General features: G+C 40.1%; 2 protein-coding genes across 3 annotated transcripts; both read right to left on the reverse strand.

Moving 5' to 3' along the window:
* Positions 1–976: 976 nt before the first annotated feature.
* Positions 977–4,382, reverse strand: LOC116331185 (cytochrome P450 2J6-like). The gene is made up of 9 exons (XM_031753786.2): positions 4,036–4,382; positions 3,555–3,720; positions 3,299–3,451; positions 3,066–3,226; positions 2,796–2,969; positions 2,560–2,701; positions 2,264–2,451; positions 1,541–1,682; positions 977–1,465 (listed from the first exon to the last, which is right to left on the reverse strand). Exons 1-9 carry the CDS (start codon positions 4,231–4,233, stop codon positions 1,290–1,292), a joined length of 1,500 nt encoding a protein of 499 aa, XP_031609646.2. The 5' UTR covers positions 4,234–4,382; the 3' UTR covers positions 977–1,289.
* Positions 4,383–4,638: 256 nt separating this feature from the next.
* Positions 4,639–9,232, reverse strand: LOC120436327 (cytochrome P450 2J6-like). 2 transcript variants are annotated; one of them, XM_039607148.1, is made up of 9 exons: positions 8,952–9,226; positions 8,316–8,481; positions 8,076–8,228; positions 7,823–7,983; positions 7,502–7,678; positions 7,269–7,407; positions 5,442–5,629; positions 5,207–5,348; positions 4,639–5,100 (listed from the first exon to the last, which is right to left on the reverse strand). In XM_039607148.1, exons 1-9 carry the CDS (start codon positions 9,135–9,137, stop codon positions 4,925–4,927), a joined length of 1,488 nt encoding a protein of 495 aa, XP_039463082.1. In that variant the 5' UTR covers positions 9,138–9,226; the 3' UTR covers positions 4,639–4,924. The 2 variants fall into 2 exon arrangements, 1 of the variants encoding a protein (XP_039463082.1); XR_005610316.1 differs by having other exon boundaries at positions 4,960–5,100; positions 5,207–5,340; positions 8,952–9,232.
* Positions 9,233–11,526: the final 2,294 nt, after the last annotated feature.

An 11,526-nucleotide genomic window follows, 5' to 3' on the forward strand; every position in this document is an offset into this window, starting at 1 on the left:
CCTGTTTACCTTACGTGAAATGTTGGTGCAATAACAATATAAATATCAAACTTGATTGATGATTTTTACGAGCAAATTAAACAACAGAATGCAATTTAAAAAATCACACTTAAGGGTCACTTAACACGCAACTGCTTAACGTCTCATTTAAAGCTAATATGCATATCAAATTCATCCTAACCTTTATTTATGTAAATAGAGTTAGTCACCACAGCAAAACAACTGTAATTAAAAAGCAGCAGTTGTAGTCTGGTATATCAGTTTGTTTGTAGCTTTCACACATCCAGCACTGACTAAAAAACATTTGGAAACATTTATTTGCACTTTTGGAGAAAAAAAGATTTATCACTTGTGGAAAACCTAAAAGGTATAGCAACAAGCAGCATAGTTGACTAATGGCTGCACATTTGCCATCTTATATAGCCCAGTTGAAAACTGCGGTTCAACTGGGCACGTGCCTGTGGCTGTGTGTGTGCACACGTTAGGGTGTATTCCAGTGCTTAATAGCACTAGACGTCTGCTCAGCACATCATGGAAGCACCTCCAGACAGCCAGGGCATCAGAGTATTTTGCAGCAGATTTGAGCTACCCCCTGCTGGACATATTCTCCTTTACAGAAAAGTTTCAGTTTCAAAGTTAGCTCTGCCTCTTGCTTATTACATCACCTTTGAGTCACAAAAATAGTGAAGATGCCAGCTTAAGGCTCTACAACGCACTTTGTGTGAGGTCTATCTTTTATGTACAGTCTATAGCAGCGGTCCCCAACCCCCGGGCCTCGGACCGGTACCGGTCCGTGAGTCGTTCGGTACCGGTCCGTGAGTCGTTCGGTACCGGGCCGCGAGAGTTGAGGTTCAGGTGTGAAATGTATGGTTTTCAGGGTTTTTATCGGTTTTCAGCGTTATTTTGTTATTGTTTTTATCGTTAACTCGGTTTTCCTGGGTCTTTTCACGTGTGTTATGAATAAATCTTCTTTTTTTCGGTACCGGCACTAGTTTTATTTTGTTGTATTCATCCGCGACACCTCATTGCCGGTCCGTGAAAATATTGTCGGGCATAAACCGGTCCGTGGCGCAAAAAAGGTTGGGGACCGCTGGTCTATAGTCAAAACTCAGTATGTGATAAATAATGATAAATAATAATACTACTATTGAAAAAGGCATAGTCTCCATCTCACAGCAACACAACAATATTCATATTTGCTTTTTCTGTTGAAACTGATTTTGGTAGGGGAATACCCTTTCATTGAAATAAGTCTTTAAATTTCACGAGTGTGGTTTGTTGGGGATGGTTCAGCGGGGCTTAGCGTACACCTTAAAAGGGTAGGGTGTGCGAGTGGCTCCGATGACTCCTTCTGTACTCAGCTTGACTCCATCCAGAGTGGAAAACTTAAACTTTTGAAACAAACTGACAAAAAACAGGAAGAGCTCCATCCTTGCCAGCCCCTCACCGAGACACGCGCGCCTACCTGGGAAAGGAAGGTGACTCTGGTTATCACCCCATTTAACCAATATCATAATTACAGTTTATATGTTAAAATTACCTGCAGAGAAAGGTAAAAATGCTTCCCTCCTCACAAACTTGCCCTCGGTATCTAGGAAATGTTCAGGATTAAAGGTGTCTGGAGTCTCCCATTTATTCTTATCAAACAGCACTGAAGTCAGGTTAGGCATCACAGAGGTCCCCTGCACACAGATGACAGCAGTCACATTCAAAGACAGTATTCAAAGTGCTGGTTTATACAGCTAGGCAATGTTTGTAAGAACAAATATAAGACAAAAAAGACCACTTTATCTTGAAAAAAGGACAAAGAACCCTTCCTAAAATCTCATGCAAGGGCTTGTTGACAGTAAACACTTGCTTGGTGCTCACGGTGTTAAGGGGGTTATAATCTGGGAAACAACACATACTGTTTTGTTAAGGTATAGCCTATATATTTAGCATGTATCATTATTAGCATCCTTGCTCTCTGTCAGAAAAAATTGTTTTCCCCCTTTTTGCCATCTGCAATGCATTTGAAAGCAACAGTCAGTTTTAAGTTGCGGTGTGGCGAGTGGAAAAATAGAATTTCAGTCATTGTTTATTTTGGAAAAAGAAAAGTATTTTTATGAAAAGCTAAATTATTTTTGGCAAATGCAAACCTTGTTTTTGGTCCCCTACGTGATGGTTTACTTGGATGAAACCAACGCAAGAACTTGAACTAAGCAATTTTTAATCTTATGTAGGGGGCTTAAGCTGCTGTGTTCTATGAGCAGACCAGATGCACCTTGGGTATGAAGTAACCACCCAGCATTGTGTCCTTGGCGGCCATCCTGAGTCCATTGAGTGGGACGATGTTTCCCATCCTCTGGATCTCGTGGATGACAGCATCAGTGTAAGGCAGGTTGGGTTTGTCTGCCATGGTGGGCTGACGGGTCTGTCCGATCACTCTGTCTATCTCTTCCTGGACTTTACCTGGCAGTCAAATTATATTAACTTGTTAATTAACAGGTATCCGTGTCATATAATTATTTTGATCTCTGACCTGGATGTCATTTAAAACTAGTCTTGTTTTGAACTTACACTGGATCTGAGGATTCATGATAAGATAGATGAGTCCCCACTGCAAAGTCTTTGAAGTGGTTTCACTGCCAGCCAGGAACAAGTCCAGACAGCACAGAACCAGGTTTTCTTCCTCAAAGCCCAAATGAGTGTTTCTGTTGTGCTAGCAAGCAAAGCAAGGAATCAAACATACAAGTTACTAAACAGATTTTATTTATTACTGTTATTATTATTTTTGGTGAATGTAAACAGCATACTTTCTCCTTTATGAGGAAGCTGTCAACATAATCTCTTGGGTTGTTGGGGTCCAGATCTAACTTATGTTTCTCGATCTCTTCCCTGATAGATGCTACCAAAGATCTGGAGCTGCTAAAGATGCGATTGTGGGGCCCCGGCAGGTGTTTCATCAGTCCTGGGAATGCATCATATAGCTGTCAGGGGAGGAAATTGAAAAAATGTATTCAGTGGTGGGTTACCTTTCAATGTTTTCAGGAAGAGAACTTCCACTGACACAATTTGTGTCTTACTAGAGCCCATATGGAACCTTCCAGATAGGCCATCTCAGTCAGATTGCTCAGCATGACCTGGAAGTTGTGGTCACTGTAGTCAAATCGTCTCCCAAACACTATCTTGCAGATGATGTTGGAGACAGCATTGTTTAAGAACGGCACTGGGTCGAATGGCTCACCTGAAGACAGGAAATGCGTTTAGTCACAGTACACTGTGTGTGTTTTGCTTTCACTCATTGCGGTCTCTCGACCTTTCTCCTTTTCCATCGCGTCCTTCAGATGTTGACTTTCATCACAAATACTCTGCTCTGTGGACTCCTTAGCTAAACCAAAGGTGCGTAAAGTAGCCATGGCAAAACGTCGCTGTCTTCTCCACACCTTCCCGTTACTGAAGAAAAGACCCGCTGAAAGGAAAAGAAAGCAAAAATTACTGAGGTGTGCCTCAGAAGGCGACCTGACTGCTTTGTTGCTGAAGTATTGCATTTGTGTATTCTTTTTGTGATTCACCTGAGTTCCCTGAATAAATTCTGGTCACCATCGGGCTGTAAGGCCGGTCCACAAAGTTGTCCGCTTGTGTTACTAAAGCTTCCTTCACCATCTTCCACCCGGACACAAACACTGTTTTGTGCCTTCCCAGACATATGCAGAACACATTCCCATAAAAATCAGCGAGCTGTGGATGCAGCAGCAGACAATAAGTGGCCTGTTTTCTAGCATGTGATTCTGATAAGATGCATAGCACAACTTGTTGTTAACACTATAACTTAGTATCTGCAAGGTATTTGGAATTGCTTTATTATTTTACCAAAGTGAAAGATGAACATTTTGTTAACTTTATTATTAATGTTCTCTTTAAACTATTCAAGCAGTGATTCTACTTCAGATGAAAGTGTAACTAAATAGCTATTTCTTAGAGTTAGTGGAAATCCTGAGGTTGCCCAAGTGGACTTTTAAGAAATGTGTAAATGCCACAATGCTGTCAGCTTACCTTGGTTAGGTAAATATGAGGCTGTTTGGCATCAATGTTGAAGATGTTTCCTAAAAGAGGGAGAGCTGGAGGTCCTGGAGGAAAGCCTGGTGGATCCTTATCCTTACGAAAATGAAAATATACCATAAGGAGGCCGGCAAAAATAATAAGCAATTGCTCCTTTATATCAAGACAAGAAAACAAATCATGCAGCTGCATTGTGAAGCAGAGTAGGAAAGGAGAAAAAACTGAGTGATCAGGACCTCAACTCCAGGATCCCTTCCTATTTAGAGATGGGCTGGTACATGCTGACTCACAGCTTGGGTATATATAATGATCTGTGTGTGTGTGAAGGTTTGTCTGATGCTGGGTCAGGCCTCAGTTATTACAGATTCTACTAAAAAGTAGCACCAACATTTTTTTATGTTCACATTGTTGATGTGAAATCTTTACATACATACAGGAACTGTTTTCAGTAAATTGATATAAGGGAGAAAAAAACTTGAACAGGAACACAAATAGTAAAATGCACTGGTACTTATAAGCTAGTCAAATGTGTAGTCGTGGCTTTGCATGTACGGTTTCTTGTGTAACCAGTGAATTAAACCAGCTGTGTGACACAGATTGGCAAAAAACTAGTTGTGAATACATTTTATTACTAAAAGTGTACATTACAATTTTTTGTTATTGCAATTTAATGATGGAATATGCTTGAATGAAAACACATTGATTCAGACGCACATGTAAAGAAAAACAGGTAATCTTTGTAGGCAGCAGTGATACAGCAATGAGAAGAAGATATTCAAAAGAAATTACAATTTTCTCTCTGCAATTAAAAAAATCCATCCTTCATTAAAATACTTTTTCTCAGTCTTGACTCTTAGTCGTTGGTTAAATGGCTCAGTGAGATTCATCTGGCCTTGGCGTGAACCCTGAAAGGTTCAGGCACACGTATAATTCCAGAAATTCCCTCTGTACTCAGCTCCACTCCATCAGGAACAGAGAAAGTGAACTTCTGCAGCAGGCCGACAAAAAACAGGAACAGCTCCATCTTGGCGAGGCTTTCGCCAAGACACACACGCTTCCCTGAAAAATTCACAAACACATACACGTGCAGGTTTACAAGCTGTGGATGATGTTTTTTTTTCTTGTTCAGGTTTTGCTAAAACAAAACACTCATTGTGGGTTTTACCTGCAGAGAAAGGTAGGAATGCTTCTCTCTTCACAAACTTCCCATCAGCATCCAGGAAGTGTCCTGGGTTGAAGGTGTCTGGAGTCTCCCATTCAGTCTTGTCAAACAGCACAGAGGTGAGTACAGGCAACACACTGGTACCCTAGAAAAAAAGACAAGATAACAACAAGATCCACTTTAACAACAACACCTGACAGAACCAACATGTAAAGCATAAAGTGTATACTGCATGCACCTTGGGTATGTGGTAACCATCCAGAGTCGTATCCTTGGCGGCCATTCTGAGTGGATTGAGAGGAACAATATTTCCCATCCTCTGAATCTCGTGGATGACGGCATCAGTGTAGGGCAGATTTGATCTGTCAGCCATGGAAGGCTGGCGGGTCTGTCCAATCACGTTGTCTATCTCTGCCTGGACTTTCTCTGTGAAAGAGAATTAAAATAGTTCAGAAAAAGCCATATTTTAACACCTGTATGTTACCATAGCACAATTTCGAGTCTCAGTCTGTGTGTTTTTGTCTGAGTCACGTACTCTTTGTTATTATTCTTTATTAGTAATATCATGGTTACTTTATACACCTTTGTTTTTCTTGCTCATGATGTTTTCTTTTGCCACTGGAGAGCCACTTTGTTTACGCACGGGAAAAACTGTTGGTGTTGAGTACACCAGTGATAATGAATGGAACACATTCTGTTCCTCAGAGACTAAGGGGGAGACAACAGGGCTGCTGAGCTGGAGCTAAGCAACGAAACACAAGGATATAAGCTCTGCTTCAGCTGTAAACGCTGTGAGTGTGAGGTTCTTGGGCAATAAAAAAGGATGAGCTTAGTGCACTGATTCAGAGTTTAGTGCTATGTGCTTTATTAAAACTTGTCTGAAATGTGTTATTAGTTGTTAGCGTTATAATTATTTTTGTCCCCTCTGTCCAATAGATGGCTGCCCCTCTCCGGTTCTGGTGCTATTTGAGGATTCTTCCTGTTAACAGTGCTTCTTCATAAGGGGTCATCTGATTATTGGGGTTTTCTCTCTATTATTGTTTGTCTTTGTCTGACAAAATAAAGCACTTTGAGGATACTGAGATTACGAACAAAATTTATTGAACTGAAATGAACCTTATGCATAGATTAAAAAGGAAGAACGATAATTATTTAATCATTTAACTCTATTTAACTTCGCCTGCTAGTCCTTGCTTCACATCATTTCCATTTTTTTTACACTGTCCAAATCAATACTGACATCATTATTCTAGTCCAGTCATATTCTTGCCTGCCTTAATTGAGCCAATCATCATCCACTCTGTGTGCTTTAAAGCTCTGTACTCTTCTGTCATTCTCCCTTTCAGACTCCACACCTCCACCTGACCCAAATCACTCTGAGGTAGACTCTGTCCTAACTCCTATTACCACCGGGATCCTGTTCTGCCATGATGGGTCATCTGAGTTCAATCACCAAATATAGAATAATTAATTTCTCTATCTCAATAAATCAAGTCCAGTTCTCTCCTTAATGAACTCACACTTCCCGGGTGACAGTCCTACAGCTCCTGCAGAACATTTTAGGTGTAATCTGAGTGGCAAGAAGAACGGTGAAGGAAATGCACTGTTGGTGAACAAAAAGTGGTGCAATCGTCAACATGTTTGTGAGAAGAACTGTTTCTTTGGCCAGATATTGAATTTATATCTGCTGGTTTTGCATCCATACTACTTCCTGTTATTGTTATTACTGTTCACATTTACCATCATCTGATGCAGTGCAACATGACTCACGTCACTGCTAATCCAGTATTTTAGTGTGTTTATGATTTTATCTGAAGAGTTCTTGACCTGCTGTATGCTAATGCTGCTAATGCATGCAGGGCCAGTGCATTTTCCATCCTCATCAGATGAGATCAGAATTTGGTCCTATTGATATTAATGTAGGTAACTTGTCCGGTAGTCTGTATTAAACACCTGTAAAATGAAGAGTGGCTTGTTTTGGTTAAAATTTGTTAAAGGTAAATAATCTCACATTTGGTGTTTTGGCTATTTTAAAGTGCCATATGAAGCCCAGCATGCCACCCACCCTGGATATCAGGATGTCTGATCAGGAAAACCAGAGCCCACAGCAAAGTGGTGGCTGTTGTTTCTGTTCCAGCCAGGAAAAGATCAGCAGAGCTCAAAACCAGGTTGATCTCAGTGAAGCCCAGGTCAGATTCATTGAACTGCACAGAGATATGGAAAAGTCACATTTGTTAATTAATATTGGAAAATGGTTAATTTTTAGAGTTCAGTTTGCGCAATGCAGTGTCCACATACATTCTCCATTTTGATAACGAAAGCATCAATGTAGTCTCGGGGATTGTTGGGGTCCAGGTCCTTCTTGTGGCTCTTTATCTCCTGAGCGATGAAATCTTTGACTATGTCGAAATAGCTGAACATTTTGTTATGAGGACCTGGCAAACACTTCATCAGTCTAGGGAATGATTCATAGAGCTTGTTAATAACAAATAATAAGAGATAGTTTTATTCAAAGCATCATAGCAACAACCTAGTATTTACAGAGGGGAAATCTGCCAAAGAAAAAACACAGCAGTGCTTTTGTCATACCCTGAAAGAAGTAAATTCTTTTTGACTTACTGTACCCCATATGGAGCCCTCTAACTGAAGAGTTTCAGACACATACTTCAGCATGAGCTGGAAGTTGTTGTCACTGTAATCATATCTTTTCCCCATCACCAGCTGGCAAAGTATATTAGACACAGCATTTCTGAAGAGACCTGCTGCACTGAAAAGTTTACCTGAAGAAGAAGAAGAAGAGACAACTGTTACAGGTAAAATTTTGCTCCCTTGTGCAGGATTGTGCGCTTATGTTCCACTTGATGTAAAGGACCTTTCTCCTGCTCTATCTCCTCCTGCAGGTATCGGATCTCCTCACAGATACACTGCTCCATGCGGTTTTTCCCCAGGCCGAAGTCTTGTAATGTAGACAAAGCAAAGCGTCTCTGTGCCTTCCATTTTCCACCGTTGCTCATGAACAGACCCTCTAAATACAAACATGCAGATTTGGGAGTTAATAACTGGGAAATAATTCCTGCACTGAATGAGAAGGAAAAGGGAATCATTTCTAAACCTGAGGGTCCCGAGTAAAACCTATTGGCCAGGACACTGTATGGTCGATCCACAAAGTTGTCAGCTTGTGTCACCAGAGCCTCTTTTACCATCTTGTATCCAGAGATTATTACCATTTTATCCCTGCCGAAGCAGAAACTGAACACGTTCCCGTAGACTTCGGCCAGCTGTAAACATGAAGGATAAAATAAATATGTTTGGTTTCATGTGTGTAAACTGCTCTGCTCAGAAGCCAGAAATCCACACTCACAATTTGACTACCAAATGTAAATATTCAAAATCCAAATCAAATCACATCAACTTTTGTTTTCTCATTGTTAAGAGTGGCAAACAAAAAATACATTTTCGTCACCAAAACAGGAGGACAAACTTCTTGGATGGGCTGTACCACACAACAACATGAGTAAAGATTTTTTAAACGTTTTTCTAAAGTTCACAAACATAGACCACAAGCACTGTGCATGGACTTCTTAAGTATTCTCTCTTCTCTGTGTAAAATGAAAATCTCAGTTTCTGTCTTGAAAGTAGAGTAATGCAGACACATCAGCACACAAGAATATATACAAATAAACAAAGCAGTACTATAAATGCTCAATACTTAGAAGTCACTTAAGATAATACAAGTATGACTCAATACCTTGGTAAAATAAATATGTGGGTGCTTCTTGTCCACAATCTGGAAATTCCCAATAAAGGGTAGAGCGAATGGTCCTGGTGGAAAATTCCTTGGATTCCTGCTTTTGAGGTGGTATGTGATCAGAAGGAATAAAAAAATAGAGAGTAAAAACCCCTCAGTGCTCAGCAAAAAGCTGGAAAACCACATAGTTAAAGAGACAGACAGCAGCAGCTGGAAGTCTGTAATCTGTCTTTTCCAGGCACAAAGCAGCGGTTTTGTAAACCTGTCACGCTTGGCTAATTCTATTTGTTAGCCAGAAGTTCAGGTCAGACCGGTCAAGAAAAAGCTGTAAATTAATATCTGTCTGTATAAAGGTGATGGTGATACAGCGCTTTCACAACAACCTGTGTTTAAAGAACACCGTATTCCCTTGTGTCTGCATGATGAAATCTATTCAGAGTCAATGAACCTTTCACCTCATAGAGTAGAACAGAATAGAATATCCCCTTATTGTCGCTGTACATGTACAATAAAATCGTGGCATTCATACAGTGCAAATAAAGTGCACTGATGGCAAAACACAATCTAAGAGATTGATTCTGCAGTTTCATATATATATATGAAGAATTTAACTTTGTAAATTGAAATTGTCAGTTGTATGAATGAAAACCTTTGTGAAATCATATGTGTTTCATAAGGTGTCTTTATTGCAAAGCCAAGAAGTTTTCAGTGTGGAATATGCATGTGGTCTGATTAACTGATTAAATTTAGTGTATTATGTATTGTTGTGTAATTATGCAGAGCTGTCATAGGACAAGAGATGTACCATACCTCTCAGAGAGCTGTGTTCCAGCAACTCTGCAACCTTGAAATGGATAGGAAGAAGAAAATGGACTGATAGAATAATAAGTTGGACTGCCTTTCTTCCGATGTTCTTTCTTCCGAACACTCACTGTGTATAATCGCATAATAGAAACAACGATAGTAAAGGTTACAAATGTTCTTCTTATGGCCTCTGACAGTGGACTCATCTCTGTGCTTGTCATGCTAGACCTCAGCGGAGCGTTTGTTACTGCTGACCACAGTATTTTATGTTAGAGCTTGGAGCATTAAAGGTACTGCACAGTGGTGTGTTTAATCGTATATATCTGAATACAATTAGTTCATGTAAATATAGAGTCTTCTTCACACACAAAGGTTAATTATGGAGTTGTACAGGGTTCTGTACTAGGATCAGTTCTGTTTACATTATACATGCTTCCCTTAGGTCAGGGGTAGGGAACCCCAGGCCTCGAGAGCCAGTGCCCTGCAGGTTTTAGATGTGTCCTTGATCCAACACAGCTGATTTAAATGGCTAAATCACCTCATCAACATGTCTTGAAGTTCTCCAGAGGCCTGGTAATGAACTAATCATTTGATTCAGGTGTGTTGACCCAGGGTGAGATCTAAAACCTGCAGGACACCGGCTCTCGAGGCCTGGAGTTCCCTACCCGTGCTTTAGGTAGTATCATTTGAGGGCACAGCATACATTTTCATTGCGATGTCGATGACACCCAGCTTTATCTGTCAATAAAGCCAGTTGACGCACATCAATTATTTAAATTGCAGGAATGTCTGAAAGGCATAAAGTCCTGGATAATTTCCCGCTTCTAAATTCAGATACAACTAAAGTTATTCTACTCGGCTCATAAGATATGGTATCTAACCAGATACCATATGTAATTCTCTTAAATGTAATTCTCTTAAATTAGAAACATCCAGTCTCAGACTGATGCTGAAAAACTAGTTCATGCAATTATTACTTCTAGGCTGGACTATTGTGATTCATTATTGATGTGTTGTCCTAAAAACTCCTAGAAAGCCCCTCAGTTAAATTGATTTTAAAATCCTTCTCGTCACATACAAGGCCCCATCGTATCTTAAAGACCTCATAGTTCAATATCACTCCAATAGAGCACTTTGCTCTCAGACTGCTGGCTTACTTGTGGTTCCTAGGGTATTTAAAAGTAGAATGAGAGGCAGAGCCTTCAGCTTTCACGCCCCTGTTCTGTGGAATCAACACACAGTTTGGATTTGGGAGACAGGTATCCTTTCTTTCGAGTTTGAGTTTTAAAACTTGAGGTGAGTGTTGTCTGATTTGGCGCTGTGTAAATAAAATTAAATTTTTACTGAATTGAACTGTTAGGGGAGGAAATAAGGAAGTCGTTGTGCTGGTTTAACTCACAATATTCTCTATAAGAACGCACTTTCACTGAAACAATAACCACTCTACATTTTTGATCTGCATCAGTTATCTGAATCACACCGTGTCTCAGTAATTTACTTGAGTGTGTACAAAAACTCTTACTTGTGGCTTTATGCTTGAATGTGGTCATACAAAATAGTTTTATTTGCATCTTACTAGAACCCATATGGACCATCCTAGAGTCATCTGAGTCAGATTCCTCATAATGATCAATGTATGTGTATCTGTGTATGACTTTCATGGCAAATACTCTTTCCTCTTGACCTCTTACCCAAACCAAAGGTATGTAATGTCATGGCAAAATGTTGTTGTCTCCTCCACACCTTCCCACTGCTGAAGAAAAGACCCACT

This window comes from Oreochromis aureus, linkage group 23 (genome assembly GCF_013358895.1).
Source record: "Oreochromis aureus strain Israel breed Guangdong linkage group 23, ZZ_aureus, whole genome shotgun sequence".
Classification (NCBI taxonomy): domain Eukaryota; kingdom Metazoa; phylum Chordata; class Actinopteri; order Cichliformes; family Cichlidae; genus Oreochromis; species Oreochromis aureus.